The sequence below is a fragment of the Choloepus didactylus genome, chromosome 3 (assembly GCF_015220235.1).
Source record: "Choloepus didactylus isolate mChoDid1 chromosome 3, mChoDid1.pri, whole genome shotgun sequence".
Lineage (NCBI taxonomy): Eukaryota > Metazoa > Chordata > Mammalia > Pilosa > Megalonychidae > Choloepus > Choloepus didactylus.
Genome location: NC_051309.1, coordinates 15,808,204 through 15,826,559, shown reverse-complemented (window position 1 = coordinate 15,826,559; position 18,356 = coordinate 15,808,204). Strand labels below are relative to the sequence as shown.

The window sequence follows — 18,356 nt, the reverse complement described above, 5'->3', positions numbered from 1 at the left end:
GTTAGTACCTGGGAGGGGGCACCAGGAACCTTCTGGAAAGTTTTCCTGGTGCTTCTTTATATCTCAATCTTTAAAGTTGTTTTGGGTGTTGTTTTGTTAATGTCTTTTCTGGTCACAAGCCTCCCAGGGCGCACAAGAAGAACTGGGGTGCTGCTCTATATTAATGAATAAAGCTCGTTTCCGAGGTCTGGCCCTTCTGACGTGGGCTCCTCCAGCCACTTCACCAACTGTCATCCGTAACCGTCCGGGGCACTTTCGGGGCAGAGGCAGCGAGCCGGAAACCCATGCAAAGTAGAAAATGCCCTCCTCGGGGCGGGCATCTCGGCCAAGGGGTCACCCCCGCGGCGGGCACGCTCGGGGCCAACGCCAGCGGCTCCCGCGACGCGGGCGCGGAATCATTAAGCGCGGAGCTCGGTATCCAGGGCGGCCCCCACCCCGCTCCCGGCTGACCCTCAAACCCCAGCCGCTTTGTTTCGGGCAGTCCTGCCCGCTGCCCGCGCGCAGAGTCCCGCCGTGCGCAGCCGGGACGCCCGCTCTAGTGGGATGCGCGACCGTGCGGGGTGCCCATCGCTGCGGGGTGCCCAGCAGAGAGCCCCGGGGGCCAACTCACTTCAGCTCGGGCCGGACGATCTGCGTGTAGGTGAAGCATCGCCCCAGGACGATCTCGGAAAAGTGGGGCGTGCTGCCGCGTCCCCGCCACTTGGAGAGCTCCGGCGGGCGGCGCGGCCACAGGATTCCGGCCGCCACCGCGCAGATCACCAGCACCAGGACGCCCAGGCAGATCAGGAGGCAGCGCCGCCGCCGCCCGCCGGGAGCGCTCTCTGGCTCCATGGGGCCGACGGCAGGGTCGGCGGGGCGAGGGCTCAGGAGGGGTCCGCTGGCGGCTGGGCAGCAAGAGAGGAGAGAGTCAGCCGGGTTCTGAAAATGCACCTCCCCTTCGCGTCTCACTTGCCTTTTCTCTGCCTCCCCCCTCCATGCCCACCCCCTCCTTCAAAGTTCCCTGGCCAGCTGGACCGAAAAGTGTTTAAAGGATTTCAACAATTTCTCTCCAGTACTCACTTCCAGATTCCTGAGCAGGCAGACCCTGAGTCTCCATCTCCCGGGTCCAGGGAGAAACAGCCACCTTACGCCTTTGTCAATGCCCAGACAACTGAGTTGTACTCCCCAGCAGCCTTTTATAAACCTTGCACTTTACATTTTAGTAGGTGGCCTCTTCCTATTTCCTGGAAAGTGTGAAGCCTGCCGCCTGCCTCTGTGCCTTTGCCTGTGCGCAGTGCTTTCTTGCCTGGGATGGAAGACCTGTTTCTACTTCTTAGCTTTGACAAGTTTCTGCTCAGCCAACTTTAAAGGTGCAGTTTAAGCCTGACCTCTTCTCTCAAGTGGCGTCAGTTGTTAATTCCTGTGTGCAGACTCCAGCTCTACTACTCACTGGCTGGGTGACGTGGGGCAAGTTACTTAACCTCTCTGTTCTTCAGATGTCAAGTGGGAATAATGACAGCACCTACTTCACAGGGTGGATGAGGTTTAAGTGAGTTCATATTTACAACATGTTTAGCACAGTGCCTGGCACATGCTAAGCACTCAATAAATGTTAGCTATTTTGACCATAGGAATGTTGAGGGGTGCAATTTGATAACCCATGGAATGGGCTTAGAACAGTGTGTGATATGTGGTAAGCACTAGTAGTGATGATTCAATAAATAATCAAGTGGTTTGTCCCAGACTTCCCCCTGCCTCTCCTTTCTCAGGGTCCCCATGGCACTGGGTACATCAGTGACATTTGAATAGAGGACTAAGTAAAGTGAGGGTGTAAGCCACGGAACTCCCTGGGGCAAAAGTTTTCCAGACCGAGGGAAAAGCAAGTGCAAAGGCTCAGCCCTTTGCTGTTCCTTGCGTTTCCAGGCACAGCAAGGAGGCCATGGTAGCTGGTGTTGGGAGATGAGTGGGTTTAGTGATGGTGAGCTATAGATGTTCTCAGTAAAATGACAAGTCCATCCACTGAGGAGAGGGTTGAGAAAGTGAGGATAAGAGAGAAGTTCAGAGGGATCAGGAGGCCAGAGCACATCAGGCCCTGCAGGTTAGGAGAAGGACTTTGGATGCGGATTTTATTTTTAACCCATCACTGAGTGATTTTATCTGGCATGACTTTGTAAAGCTTCAATCTGTCTTTTGTATAGAGAATAAGATATAGGAAGGTGAGGATGGAAAGATGGAGACCAGTTACAAGATTTTGCAGGGATCTAGGCAAAATGTGCCGGTGATTTTGACCAGGAGAGAAGTAATAAAGATAATAAAGAAAAAAAGCAGTTGGCTCTGGTTATAGGCTGAAGGTGGAAACAATAGGATTTGCTGGTGAGCTGAATGTTGGGTTTGCAACAAAGAGAGGGGGGTGTCAAAGGTGACTCCAGGGTTTGGGGCCTGAGTAACTGGAAGGACAGCATTGCAATTTATGGTGATGAGAAAACTGGGCATGAAGTAGATTTGGTTTGAGGGAACAGGCATGAATCAAGAATCTGGTTTTGGATGTGTTAGTTTGAGATGATTATTGGACCCTCAAGAGGAGACGTGAAGTAGCCAGTTGTGTGTAAACATCTGGAATTAAGGCAAGAGGTCAATGCTAGAGACACAAATATGGAGGGTGGTTTCCAAAGATCATATAGTATGTGTAGGAAAGAAACAAAGAGTTCCAGTCAAGAGAGAATATTTTGTTCTGAGATGGGACCTATAACAGTATATTTGTAGGATGATGGGATGATCTAGTAGACAGGCAACAACTGATAATACAGGAGAGTGGGAAACTGCTAGATCAGAACACTTATATATAGGTGAGAGGGTCACAAGGCACAGTGGATGAGTAGGAGCTCCACCATTTCACAGAAGGAAGGTGTTATGGGTTAAATTGTGTCTCCCCAAAAGATATTTTGACATCTTAATTCCCAGTACTGCAGAATGTGACTTTATTTGGAAATAGGACCATTACAGATGGAATTAGGAAAAAAAAAAAATACATGAGGTCTTATTGGAGTAGGGATAGCATGTACTCCAATATATCAGATGTCCTTGTAAAGATGGGAGAAAAGATACAGAGACAGAGAGAGAAGACAGCCAAGTGACAACTGCAGCAGAGACTGAAGCCCAAGGATTGCCATCGTCACCAGAAGCCAAGAGAGAAGCATGGAACAGAGCCTTCCCTATAGACTTTAAAGGACCATAGACCTGCTAGTGCTTGATTTTGAACTTCTAGCCTCCAGAAGTGTGAAACTGTAATTTTTTTTTCTTTAAAGCCACCCATAATAAAGTTTTTTTTTTTTGTATTTTATTATGGCAGCCCTAGGAAACTAAGACAGAAGGCAAAGAAGATGGCTTGAGGTGTTGGGAGGTTAGTGGATTTAGTGGTGGTGAGATGTGGATGTTCTCTTCTGATTACTTCTCAGTAAAATGAGAAGGCTGTCCACTGAGGTTGCAGCAGGGAAGGTGGAGCTGGAAGGAGACTGGGAAAGCGAGTGGCAGGAGGAAATGGGTGCAGGATCCCCAGGGAGTCAGGAATTTTTAAAGAGGTCAGTCAGAGAGGTTGGGTGCTTTTCTCCAGCCCCTCCCCACTGCTTACATGCAAGAGTAAAGAAGGCAGAGAGTTGGATTGGATGGGGTTGTGCCTTGCCATGTGAGTACAATGGAGTGAAAGAAAGACAAGGGAGTTGAAAATGTAAGCAAGGATGGGATATTACTAATGGACTATGGAATCTAAGTCCATAGAGAGAGAAGGGGTTTGCAAAAGGAGGTGAGAAAGAGTAAAAGGATGAGAGAGTCTCTGGATCGGAGGTCCTGATAGGGCTGAAGAGATGTTAAAAGGAAGCAGGTATCTCCACTTGAGTGGTTTCATAAGCTGTGAAAACACTCTGACTAAAGCTGAACTAATCATACTTCTTCAAACTGGCACATTTTTGGTCTCTTTCATTGCATTAAAAGGTACCAATGTCATCCCAGTTGCTCAAGCCAGAAAATTCTGAGTCTTCTTTGATACTTCCCTTTCCATTATGCCCCACATCCAAGTAGAAGTTGATTATTTCTGCCTGCAAATTATACATTATCCATTTTCTTCCCCTCTATTATAACAGTCCTAGTCCAACCTCCTTCATTCTCTCCTTGGGGGAAGAGTATCCCAACTGGTGTCCCCAAACCCACTCTCCTTGACCTCCTCTGTGTTTTCTTCACCACAGCCAGGGTAATCTCTGATTACATCACCGCCCCACTTGCAGTGAGTTTGTGTTGCCTCCAGATCCAGCAAGCAGGTGTGGGAGCCCCTGTCTCCCTCTCCAGTCTCCATAGGCACCTCTCTCCCCAAACTTCCTGATGGTCCAGTTCTGCTGGCTTTCTCTCTGTCTCCAAGCAAGCCCAGCTCTTCCTGCCTCTGGGCCTTCTCAGATGTCTTCAGGTCTCAACTTCAGTGTGACTTCACTGTGAAGGCTTTCCTGACACCAGTTAGATCCCTAACTGGGTTAGGTCTCCAAATTGTACACTCCCTAGCTAATTAATATACAAGTCAATAGATCTTCTGGGACCTACAGATCTCAGAGGCTCTGAGACAGTCTTCCAGGCGTCCCCTCCTCACTAGACCAGGAATTTCCTCAGGACAAGGATGGCAGGAATTGAAGTTTATTCTCTTAGTATCTTGGGACTCAAGTTGACTTCCATAAATGCTTTATGAGCAAATAAATGAACAAATGACCAACCAGAGTTTTATTTCTGGCACCTACTGCTCTACCCTTTCTGAAAAGTGGAGAACCAAACTTCTAGGATTGGTCAAGCAATCCCAGATCTAAACTAGAGAATCTGGAAATGGGATGAGAGACATGGATTTTGCCTCCTGGTTCATTTTCCTAGTCTCTGACCTTGCTGTTCCCTGCCTTCCTCCACCCCCTGATGCTGGGTGCCTACTTTCTTTCACGTTGCATACTGTACAGGGCTCAAAGCCAGTTATATAATGAGGCCTGCCACATGTCCCTTATTGAACTGAATAGTCTGGAATTATAGCTTTCTGGCTAGCAAAATGAAATGTTTTAAGACCCACCACAAAAATGCAACCCTTTTAAAAATTGTATGTGCTTTTAATAATAAACGCATATGGAGTAAGAGTCAAGTAGAACAAAATGATGAACAGAGAAAATCATCCTTTTTCCTACCCTGGACTTCCCTCTTATTCTATCAATGACTAGGTGGCATGTGCACGTAAATATATCTACAAAGTGACAGGCCTTTGTTTTTCAGAAACGTTGTAGCATTGAGCATACCCTATTGGGCATCTGGCTTTCTTCACATGGTGACATACTTTGAGCACCTTCCATATCTGCACGTGTTGCTCTACCTAATCTTTAAAAACAATTCCTCAGTATTCCACTGTAGAGATGTACCATGATTTGTTTAACCAAGCTAGAATCAATGGGCACTTAGGTTTTTCACTCCTTTGTTACCACATTAAATGCTGCAATAAATCTTCTTGTGTCAACATATTTATTCACATGTCCAAGTACCGGCATTCTCAAAATTAGACTTTCTGGGTCAAGGGGCACAAGCATTAAAAATTTTGGAAGACTCTTTTAAAGGAGCAAGGGGCTGCTGATGATATAAGACTGTTTATTCATTCCATGAATGTTTATTGAACGTCTGATGTTGATGGAAAAGTCAATAAGATGACCATGCTGCCCTCCAGGGGCTGGCGTGACAGGGTAGGTTTGATTCTCAGATCTATCACGTATCAGCAATGAGGTGTTGTGCTTGGGGGTGGGACTCAACCTCTCTGTGCCTCAGTTTTCTCAGCTGCAGAATGAGGAGAACAGACAGCCTCCCTCCCTGGGCTGCTTGGCAGATTGCATGAGGGGGTACATGGGGGACCCCAATGCATGTTTGCAGGGCCACATTGTGTCTTCTGTGGGCCCTTTTGCCTTTGTTGGTCCCTTCCTCCATTAACAAATATTGTTTTGTTTTGTTTTTTAAATTGAAAGATGTTGCCAACCCTAGAGAGTTATAACTCTTCACACATTTACAGTGCCTAAGAATGAGGGTTTTCTGACACCCACACAGTTAGAATTTCTGATTTTGCTTTATCCTAACTTCTGATTGCTACTTAATTGGCAGTGACTTGGGTCACTTCCTCTTTCAGTTTCTCCTTCTGTTAAATCAACAAACACTTGAGAAAATAAAACCTAAAAGGGCCCTGTAATCCTTTACTCCTACTAAGTCATTTGGTTTGGGAAAGTTCTCACTTTGTGTTTTATCTTTCTACAAGTAGTGAATTCAGCTACATTCAGCTTGCCCTTGGGAAAGATTACAATTGCACCAAAAAAAGTTCCTGCCTCCAGCACACCATATTGCTGTAGTACAATTTTTGAATTTCAGCTTTCTAATCTGTAAAACGGGCACAGCATAATATCTACTCATCATGTCAAAGCAGGGATTGAGATAATGTGCACACCTGGGACAGTCTGGGCACTCAACATCTGGCTACATGGTTATCACAGCCTTATTGGCACCTGGCTACAATGCATTAAGTCTCCATCATCTGATAGCCATTCATTCAGCAAACATGCCAGGAACTGCATAGGGGCTGAGAACACAGAAGTAAACTGGCCTTCAAGAAACCTTTTGTAGCGGAGCAGTTAAGAACCCAGACGGTGTCGTCAGGTAGACTTGGGTTGGCTCTGCCACTTGAGCAAGTAACAAAACTTCTCTGAAGGACAATTTTCTCTTCATTAAAATGAGCTCGAAAATCCCTGCAGACATCAGTGAATCATTGTCAGGATTAAATGAGGTAGCATACATAGAGAGTCTAGCAGCATTTCTGGCCCATCACAGGTATTCACCAAATAATCATGAATATTCCAATGGCTGTTGATAGATGAGAGAGATCACAATAAGTCAGAGCAGTTTTCTGGAAGGCTTTGAAAAGACAGAGACACTAGATTAGGCCATGGGGGGTGAGTGGAGTTTACAGAAAAGAAGAAAAGGCATTGTTTCGATTTCCTAAAGCTGCCAAAATGCAATATACCAGAAATGGGTTGGGTTTTACAATGGGAATTTATTAGCTTGCTAATTTAGGGTTCTAAGGCCATGAAAATGTCCAGATTAAGGCATCAACAGGACGATACCTTCTCTAAAGAAAGTCTGCCGGCATCCGGGACACCTCTGTCCCATTGGAAGGCACATGGCCAGCGTCTCTCCTGGGTTTTGTTGCTTTCAACTTCTGGTTCCAATGGCCTCCTCTCTGAGCTTCTGTGTTGCTCTTCTCTGTGAGTGTCTCTTAATTTCATCTCTTATCTCCTCTGAGCTCTCTGGGCTGTTTCTGTGTGTCCTTTATCTTTTTATAAAGGACTCCAGTAAGGGGATTAAAACCCACTTTGAATGGGGTGGGCCACATCTCAATTGAAACAACCTAATCAAAAGGTCCCATTCACCATGGGTCCACACCCACAGGAATGGATTAAATGAACATGGCCTTTCCTGGGGTTCATAAGAGCTTCAAACTGCCACAGGCATTTAAACAGAACTATCAGGGGAACAAAAGGATGGATGTTGGGATGTCTGGGGGACCAGAGACGTGACCACCCCCTATTTAGGAGGAAGCATGGTCTTTCTGTTGTCAAGTTTATTAGCCATATTTTTAACCTTTCAAGTAATACAAGCACATTTTAAAAATTGGAAATAGAGAAAAGAAGAAAATGTCACCCCTGCTTCAAAACCCTAAAACCAACTATCATCATTTTGGCATCTTTCCTTCCAGTCATTTTTCTAATCTTTGATAGGCATAAAAGTAGTCATAAAGACAATATATATTTATGTCATTTTAGTTAATTTACCAAATATATGAATCTATATACAATCGATTCTCATTATTCATAGACTCTGTATTTGCAAATTCATTGATTTGCTAAAATTTATTGGTCATCCCCAAATCAATATTCATGGTGCTTTTCTGGTCATTTGTGGACATGTCAGAGCTGTGAAAAATTTGAGTTGCTCAGTGGGCACCTTCCCAGCTGAGGTGGAATAAAGCAACACTGCCTTCTTATTTTAGCTCTCATACTGTAAACGTGTCCTTTCTGTAGTATATTCAGTGCCATGTTTTCTAATTTTTGTGCTTTTTTGTGGTATTTTCACTATATTAAGTGTAGTGCTGAAGTGCTGGCTAGGGTTTCTGTTTCAGTTTCTTAGCATCTAAAATAAACAGCATGCAATGGGTGGGCTGAAAAAATGGGAATTTTGTGGCCCATGTTTTTGAGGCCAGGAGAAGTCCAAAGTCAAGGTGTTAGTAAGACAATACTTTCTTCCCAAAGACTGTGGCATTCTGGGGCTGGCTGCCAGCGATCCTTGGTCCTCAGCTTTTCCATCACATGGCTATGCACATGGCGGTATCTTCTCCTTTCTTTTCCAGTTCCGTTGACTTCCAGCTTCTGGCTGCACCCCATTTATGTCCAATTTCTTTTGCTTGTAAGGACTTCAGCTGCATTGGAGTAAGGCCCACCCCCATTCAGCTGGGCCACCTTACCTTGCAACCAATTCAAAGGTCCTATTTACAGACGCGGTTCACACCCACAGGACCAGGGGTTGGGACCTGAATGAGCTTTTTGTTCCTGAGCCCAAGAAGGCTGTGATGTGCCTTGCAGAGAAAATATCTGCATCAGATAAGCTTCTTTCAGGCATAAGGTATAGTGCTGCTGGCCATGAGTTCCATGTTAATGAATCAACATTTTATTTAATGAGCTCCAATTACCTACCACCCAATGCAATTCGTGATTAAACTGCCTTAAATTTATGTTCAAAGGCTTTGTTTAATTGTTGTTCTAAAATGTTCTTAGGCAATGATAATATTTCCAGATGGGGTTAAATGGGACCCCTCTCTAAAAGGCCAGTGAAACAAAAACTTCCTAGGGAACTCGTGTGCAAATTTAAGCAGGAAGCAAAAGATATAAGCTGTCTTTAAACAGAAACACACATAAAACAAAGTATACATTCACTGATTGAGGAAATGTTGTAACCAGAGGCTAGCAGGAAACTAACCCTGTTTTTCCCCTAGAGGCAATGGTTCAGTAATCGTTGTGACTTTATAGAAAAATGAGAATCAACTGTATATTTATCTATGTGTGGATATATATAGTTTTGAACTCTGCCCTTTCCACTTTGCTGTGGACATGCCAGACCATGATGTCTCTCGGAAACCACCAGACCCCAGCTTTAAATCCTGGCTCTCCATCTTTTGGTAGCTCTTTGAGCCTTGTTCTAGTTTGCTAACAGGCCCAAATGCAAAACACCAGAAACGGATTGGCTTTTATAAAAGGGGGTTTATTTGGTTACACAGTTACAGTCTTAAGGCCATAAAGTGTCCAAGGTAACATGTCAGCAATTGGGTACCTTCACTGGAGGATGGCCAAAGGCATCCGGAAAACCTCTGTTAGCTGGGAAGGCACATGGCTGGCATCTGCTTGCTCCTAGGTTGTGTTTCAAAATGGCCTTCTCCAAAATGTCTGCATCAGTTTCCAATGGCCATCTTCAAAATGTCTGTCTCAGCTCCAGCTTGCTATGAGCTCCTTCTCTCTGAGCTTATATAGTGCTCCAGTAAACTAAACAAGGCCCACACTGAATGGGTGGGGCCGAGCCTCCATGGAAATTATCCAATCAGAGTTATCACCTATAGTTGGGTGGGTCACATCTCCATGGACACTGAACCAATAGGTTCCAAACCAATCCGCACTAATACGTCTGCCCCCACAAGAATGCATTAAAGAATATGGCTTTTTCTGGAGGACATAATATATAACAAGCCAGTACAAGCCTGGACATCTCATTTAAGCTGCCTGTGTCTCTGACTTGCTGTAAGCACATATGGACATATGGATACAGCAAAGAGCAGCCAACTTCCCTGGTAAACCGTCTAGAAATGGGAGCGCCTCTCCTGTACGCTCCTCCCACAAAGTCAGCACCAGGAGAACAAGGACTTGGCTGACTTCCCTTCACCATGGTGTCACAGCACCAGAACAGTGCCAGCTCTTGGCAGGCCCTCAAGCAATGCCTGCAGAAGGAAAGATTCCTTTTCGATAGCCCTAGCTCAGCCACTGCCACAGCAGCCATCAGTGGATCCTGGCTCTTCATCAGAATCACCAGACAGAACCCATCTTTCAACAAGGGAGAAGAGAGGAAATGCTGCCAATTAATGGCACAATTCTTTTTCTTCCTTCAGCAATAACTGCAAACATCTTTGAGTGTTAGTTACTTTGTGTGCAATATCTTAGTTTAACCCACTGTGCTGCCATATGTTAGTATTTTATTACTCCCACATTACAGATGAGGAATCAGAGGCTTAAGAAAGATTAGTAATTTGGCCAAAATTAGAGCCAGTCAAGAAGGGTTTTGAACCCAATCTCATTTCAGGCCTGTGCAATTAACCTTAGCACTATACCATCAGGCAACAAACAATTAAAAGGCTCTGGGATGATTAATTGTATGTGTGAACTTGGCTAGGTTAAGGTGCCCAGTTGTTTGGTGATACACTAGCCTAGTCATTACTGCAGAGGTATTTGTAGATGGGATTAGCATCTACAATCACTTGCCACTAAGTAAGGGAGATTATCCCGTATATTGTGAGTAGGCCTCATCCAATCCGTTGGAGGTCTGAACTGCAAGAACGGAGGTTTCCAGAGGTCAGAAGAACTTCTGCCTCACAACTTTAACACTTTAACACCACCTTCACTGGAATTTCCAGCCTGTGGCCTGTCCTATGGAATTCAGATTTGCCAGCTCCTACCCCCTACCCCCTACAATTGCATAAGCAAATTCCTTATAATAAATCTCTATTTTATATTTGGATGTGTATCCTGTGGGTTCTTGGTTCTGTTTCTCTGGAGAACCCTGACTGACACAAGCACCCACTCTATGCTGACCCAGAGTTTACAGACTGGTGTATACTCACAGAGGATTTACAGTCTGTTCTAGTTTGCTAATGTGGCCGGAATGCAAAACACCAGAGATGGATTGACTTTTATAAAAGGGGGTTTATTTGGTTACACAGTTACAGTCTTAAGGCCATAAAGTGTCTATGGTAACACATCAGCAATCGGGTACCTTCACTGGAGGATGGCCAATGGCTTCTGGAAAACCTCTGTTAGCTGGGAAGGCACGTGGCTGGCGTCTGCTCCAAGTTCTGGTTTCAAAATGGCTTTCTCCCAGGATGTTCCTCTCTAGGTTTCAGCTCCTCTTCAAAAATGTCACTCTTAGTTGCTCTTGGGGCATTTGTCCTCTCTTAGCTTCTCCAGAGAAGAAGCCTGCTTTCAACAGCTGTCTTCAAACTGTCTCTCATCTGCAGCTGCTCTCTCAGCTTCTGTGCATTCTTCCAAGTGTCCCTCTTGGCTGTAGCTCCTCTTCAAAATGTCACTCTCAGCTGCACTGAGTTCCTTCTGTTTGTCAGCTCACTTATATGGCTCCAGTGGAATGGGTGGGGCAATACCTCCATGAAAATTATCCAATTAGAGTCATCACCCACAGTTGGGTGGGGCACATTTCCATGCAAACAACCTAATCCAAACATTCCAACTTAATCCCCAATAATATGTCTGCCCCACAAGATTGCATCAAAGAATATGGCTTTTTCTGGGGGACATAATGCATTCAAACTGGCACACAGTCCATGGTGGGAACTTTTGGACATGTTCTTGGGCATTGGCCTGTGGCAGCTCCAACACTTTGAGCATCTTTGGGAAGCTCAGAGTTGACCTGTTTTCCTAAGAAGAGTCAGTGCCTATGATCTTTTTTTTTCCTAAAGTCTTGTGAAAAGGAAAGCTGTGTGATTTCTCCTCCCACATCCTGAAAATGAGCAGGACTGAAGCTTGCATGCACTGTTTATTCTTTATTTTTCAATGCAACAAACAAACAAACAAAAAACAAAACAAAACAAAAAAAGAACAACAACAACAAAAAAAACAGGAACAGGCAGATTGCCCCAAAATGCTTTTAATTGAGGCCTGGAGGACTTCTGGGGAAGACGGCAGAGTAGGGAGTTCCAGGACTCAGTCCTTCCACCTAAACAACTATTAAAACAGGCAGGAACTGTCTGAAACAACTATTTTGAAATTCCAGAGGCCAGAGGAGACTGTACAGCATCCATGGAAGAGGAGGAGGTAGAGCTGATAAAATACAGTAAATAACAGTAAATTGTTCTCTCCATGCAGCAGCTCCTTGCATCCATTCCCCCTCTCTTAGCAGGCTACAGCAGGATCCAGTCCCTAGTTAGCTTGCTGGTGATAGAGAAATAAAAATCATCTTTCCCAAGAACAGGAATGGGCACAACTGATCACTGATGACAACTTTTTATTAGTGAAATCAGATGGCTGAATCCCAGCTCTGAGGGCAGCTGTTGTTAAACCCACCATGGGCAAAGGCTGTGGCAGCCATTGTTTCAAACCTCACTGGACAGGTGCAGGGACCGGTGGAGAGTTAAAGATGCAGGGCCTCCTCAGGGCTGCAGGGAAAAGTGAGCTGAAGGGCTGCATTTGCTGGGTAGCCCAGGAAAGCCCAGCTTTTAGGAGCTGTCAGAGAACTTTTTAGCACCCTTCCTGGCCCCTCCACAGGGCACACTGGAGCTCATCTGTTCCCCCTCCATGAGTTCCTGCCCTGTTTTGGCTGGGAAAGATCGAATAGGGGAAGACCTCCCAGGGGTTACCCTCCTCCCAGAATTTGCCCTCCAAGCAAAAGCAACGTGAGACAATGAAAGAAGTGCAAAGAACTATAAAGGCAGGGAGTCTGGGACAAAGGCCTGCCCGATTTCATGCTTCAGATACCCAGGAGAGGGAGGTTTGTCCCCCGGGAAACAGAGGAGACAACCAAACTCCTGTAAACTCCAAAGCAACTAACAAGCAAAAGCTGAGGATAAGACAAAGACCCAGTAAAACAGGGAAAACTGCACATGCATTCACCTTGGGCAGACTTTCCTGATCATAAGGCTGAAGCTCGGGAAAGGCTCTCTCTTATCCAGCTGGTTATAAAACCAGGAAACAGGCATCCCAGGGAGTAAATCCCAGAGCTAACATTTTAAAATATTGAAATGTACAGTGTGCCACAAAAGAGTAAAAAAAAAGACAGAGAAACAGAAAGGGATGGCCTAGCCAAAGAAAGAGGATAAATATACAGAAAACACCAAAGAAGAAGACAAGAATGTGGACATACTGAGCAAGGCTATTCTTTAAAAAACAAATTGATTTTTAACATGTTTAAGGAGATGAAGAAAACACAGAGAAAGAACTACAGGATATTAGGAAAACAATGAATGAACAATATGAGAGCCTAAGAAAAAAGACAGAGATTTTAAAAGTAACCAAACTGAACCACTGGAGTTGAAGACCACAATACTGAAATGAAAAATGCCCAGTTAGGTTTCAAAAGAAGAATGAAGCTGTCAGAAGAAAGAATCAGTGAAGTTGAAGACATTTCCCTTGAAATGAGTCAGGCTGAGGAACAGAAAGAAAAAAGAAATATTGCATGTGAAATTAGCCTAGGATAGCTATTGGACACCATCAAGCACAACAATATACATACTATGGGGGTCCCAGGAGGAGAAGAAAGAGAGAAAGGGGCAAAAGGAAAACAAGAAAAAATGTGAATATGCACATCTAAGAAGCTCAGAGAACAACAAACAGGACAAACATGAGGAAAATTCACCCTTTCGTTTATCGATTACACTCTCAAATGCAAAAGATAAGAAGCAAGTTCTGAAAGGGGAAACAACATGTTACATACAAGGGAATCCCAATAAAATTGAGTGCTAATTTCTCATCAGAAACCATGGAAGCAAGAAGGTAGTGGGCTGAAATACTTAAAGTGCTGAAGGAAAACAACTGCTAGCCGAGAACTTTATCTCTCATAAGACTCTAAAAAATGAGGAAGAGTTTAAGACATTCTCAGATAAACAAAAGCTATGGGAGTCCATCACCACCAGAGCTGCCCTACAAGCCATGATAAAGGGAGTTCTTCAGACTGAAACAAAAGGATACTAGACAGTAGTTCAAAGCAACAACAACAAAAAAATAAAAACTCATGGAAAAGGTAAGCATTTGGGTAATTATAAATGCCAGTATTATTATGTTGTATTGTTTGGGATGTAACTCCACTTCTTACTTTCTACAGATGCTAAAATGCAAATGTATAAAAAGTAATGATAAATCTGTTTTTGGACATGCAATGTACAAAGACATATGTGGTAACAAGTATAAAAAAAATGGTGGTAGGACAGAGGGGTGGTAGAAAAGTATACATGCATGTCATTGATGTTACAAGGTTATCAAACCAAATATAATTGTTATATATTTAGGATATTAAATTTCAACCCTATGGTAACCACAAAGAAAACAGATGAAAAATATATCCAGATAGAAAAGAGAAGGCACTCAATATGGTACAACACAAGAAAGCAAATAAATATAAAAGTAGGCTTTAATGGAAGTGAGGGACAAAAAAGGACAAAAAAGGACAAAAAAAGGTATAAGACTTTCAAAGTTTATAAATAGCAAAATGGTACTATCCATAGTGACTTTAACTGTAAATTGATTAAACTTTGCAGTCAAAAGGCAGAGATTGGCAGAATGGATTTAAAAAAACATGTCCCAACTATATGCTTTCTGCAAGAGACTCACCTTAAAGTCAAAGATACAACTAGGTTGATGGTGAAAAGGTGGAAAAAATATACCATGTAAGTAGTAACCAAAAGACAGCTTGGGTGGCTATACTAATAGCAGATAAAATAGACCTTGTCAAAAAGTCACAAGGGACAAAAAGGGTCATTGCATATTGATACAGGGGACAATTCAACAGGAAAGATATAACAATTATAAATATATATGCACCCAACAGTGGAGCCCAAAATATAGTAATCAAATACTGATAGATTTGAAGGAAAAAAAAATGGCGGTTCTACTTAATAGTAGGAGACTGTAACATACCACTCACAATAATATATAGAACATCTAGTCAGAAGATCAATAAAAAAAAACAGGACTTGAATAATACACTAAACCAACTAGACCTAACACACATATGTAGAACACAGCACCTAATGAAAACAGAATATACCTTCTTCTCAGGTGCACACGAATGATTCTTCAAGATAGACCATATGTTGGGTCACAAAACAAGTCTCAATAGATTAAAAAATATATTGACATCATAGAATATATATTCTCTGACCAAAAGGGAATGATGCCAGAAATCTGAGGGAGAAAAGGAAAATTCACAAATATGTGGAAATTAAACTACTCTTAAACAAACAGAGGGTTAAACAGGAAATCTGAAGTGAATAAGGAAATATCTTGAGGCAAATGAAAGTGAAATACAACATACCACAACTTTTGAGGTGCAGCAAAGACAATGCTGACAGGAAATTTTACAGCTACAAATGATTACATTAAAAAAAGAAGCAAAACTTCAATTCAGAGGTCTAACCTCAAAACTGGAAGAACTAGAAAAAGAATAGCAAACTAAACCCAAAGCAAGCAGAAGGTAGGAAATAACAAAGATTAGAACAGAGATCAATGAAATAGAAAACAAAAACAATAGAAAGTATCAACAAATCCAAAAGTCAGTTCTTTGAAATGTTCAACAAAATTGACAAAACTTCACTGGAATGACAAATAAAAAAAGACAGAGAATACAAATAATGAAAATCAAAAATGAAAAGGGGGTATTGTTAACAACCCTGCTGAAATAAAAAAGGCTATAACACGATACTATGAACAACTGTATGCCAATAAATTAGATAACCTAGATGAAATGGACAAATTCTTAGAAACACACACTACCTACATTGACTCAAGAAGAAATAGAAGATCTTGACAAACCAAATACTAGTAAACAGAAAGAATCAGTAATTAGAAACCTCCCAACAAAGAAAAGCCCAGAACCAGATAGTTTCACAGGGTAGTTCTATCGAACACTCCAAACAGATTTAATGCCAATTCTTCTCAAACTCTTCCAAAAAATTGAAGAGTGGGGAACACTCCCTAATCCATTCTATGAAGCCAACATCACCCTCATACCAAAGCTAGATAAAGATACCACAAAAAAACTACAGAAAAAATGTCTCTTATGAATATAGATGCAAAAATCCTCAACAAAATACTAGCAAACAGAATCCAGAAGCATATTAAAAGAAGAATACATGATGATCAATGGGGTTTATCCCAGGTATGCAAGGTTCATTCAATATAAGAAAATAAATTAATATAACACACCACAATAACAGGATAAAGGAAAAAAAAAAACACATGATCATCTCAATTAATGCTGTAAAGGTATTTGACAAAACAAAGCACCCTTTCTTGATAAAAACACTTAGAACACCAGGAATAGAAGGAAACTTTCTCAACATGATAATGGGCATATATGAAAAGCCCACAGCTAACATCCTACTTAATGGTGAAAGACTGAGAGCTTTCCCTTGAAGATCAAGAACAAGACAATGATGCCCACTGTCACTACTGTTTTTCAACATTTTATTGGCAGTTCTTTCCAGAGCATTAGGCAAGAAAAAGAAATATAAGTTATCCAAATTGGAAAGGAAGAAGTAAAACTTTTCCTTCTGTATATAGGATATGATCCTCAAAGAACCAACTTCTGGTTTTGTTGATTCTCTCTATTGTTTTCCTGTTCTCAATTGCATTTATTTCTGCTCTAATCTTTGTTATTTCTTCCCTTCTGCTTGCTTTGGCGTTAGTTTGCTGTTCTTTCTCTAATTCCTCCAGGTGAGCAGTTAACTCTTCAATTTTTGCTCTCTCTTCTCTTTTAATATAGGCATTTAGGGCAATAAATTTCCCTCTCAGCACCGCCTTTGCTGCATCCCATAAGTTTTGATAAGTTGTGTTTTCATTGTCATTTGCCTCGAGGTATTTACTAATTTCTCTTGTAATTTCTTCCTTTACCTACTGGTTTTCTAAGAGGGTGTTGTTTAGCTTCCATATGTTTGTGAATTTTATGATCTTCTGCCTTTTATTTATTTCCAACTTCATTCCATTGTGGTCTGAGAAAATGTTTTGTATAATATCAATATTTTTAAATTTGTTGAGACTTGCTTTGTGACCCAACATGTGGTCTATCCTAGAGAATGTTCCATGAGCACTTGAGAAAAAAGTGTATCCTGCTGTTGTTGGATGTAGTGTTCTATAAATGTCTGTCAAGTCTAGTTCATTTATCATACAATTCAACATCTCTGTTTCTTTAGTGATGCTCTGTCTAGATGTTCTGTCCATTGATGAAAGTGGTGTATTGAAGTCTCCAACTATTATTGTAGAGGTATCTATTTCTCCTTTCAGTGATCGCAGTGTTTGCCTCATGAATTTTGGGGCATTCTGGTTTGGTGCATAAATATTTATGACTGTTATGTTTTCTTGATGAATTGACCCTTTTATTAATATGTAGTGTCCTTCTTTGTCTCTTTTAATTGTTTCGCTTTTGAAGTCTAACTTGTCTGATATTAATATAGCTACTCCCGCTTTTTTCTGGTTGTTGTTTGCTTGAAATATCTTTTTCCAAACTTTCACTTTCAGTCTATGTTTGTCCTTGTGTCTAAAGTGAGTTTCTTGTAGACAGCATATAGATGGGTCCTGTTTTTTAATCATTCTGCCAGTGTGTGTCTTTTTATTGGGGAGTTTAATCCATTTACGTTTAGTGTTATTACTATAAGGGCAGTACTTTCTACTACCATTTTGTTTTTTGGAATTTATATGCCATATCTTATTTTTTCCTCTCCTTTTACCTTTCCTGATAATCTTCATTTCTGCACTCTTCTCCAACTCTCTCTCTCCTGTCTTTTCCTATCAGCCTGTAACACTCCCTTTAGTATTTCTTGTAGTGCTGGTCTCTTATTCACAAACTCTCTCAGTGTCTGTTTGTCTGAAAATGTTTTAATTTCTCCCTCATTTTTGAAGGAAAGTTTTGCTGGATATAGAATTCTTGGTTGGCAGTTTTTCTCTTTCAGTATCTTAACTATGTCATGCCACTGTCTTCTTGCCTCCATGGTTTCTGCGGAGAAATCTGTACATAGTCTTATTGACCTTCCCTTGTATGTGATGGATCGCTTTTCTCTTGCTGCTTTCAGAATCCTCTCTTTGTCTTTGACATTGGACAATCTGACCAGTAAGTGTCTTGGAGTAGGTCTATTGGGATCTATTCTATTTGGGGTACGTTGTACTTCTTGAATCTCTAATTTTCTGTCTTTTATAAGAGTTGGGAAATTTTCAGTGAATATGTCTTCTATTACTCTTTCTGCCCCTTTTCCCCTCTCTTCTCCTTCTGGGATACTGATAACATGTATATTTGTGCATTTCATG

General features: G+C 42.2%; 1 protein-coding gene across 1 annotated transcript in view; it reads right to left on the bottom strand.

The window, feature by feature from the left end:
- CD38 (CD38 molecule) overlaps positions 1–1,214 on the bottom strand; it is a 45,217-nt gene extending 44,003 nt beyond the window's left edge. Inside the window, exons 1-2 of the mRNA XM_037829432.1 lie at positions 1,060–1,214; positions 611–884 (exon numbers count right to left, since the gene is read on the bottom strand). Coding sequence (XP_037685360.1) covers positions 611–884; positions 1,060–1,096 — 311 coding nt within the window. The 5' untranslated portion in view covers positions 1,097–1,214. The remainder of the gene's footprint in view (positions 1–610; positions 885–1,059) is intronic.
- Positions 1,215–18,356: the final 17,142 nt, after the last annotated feature.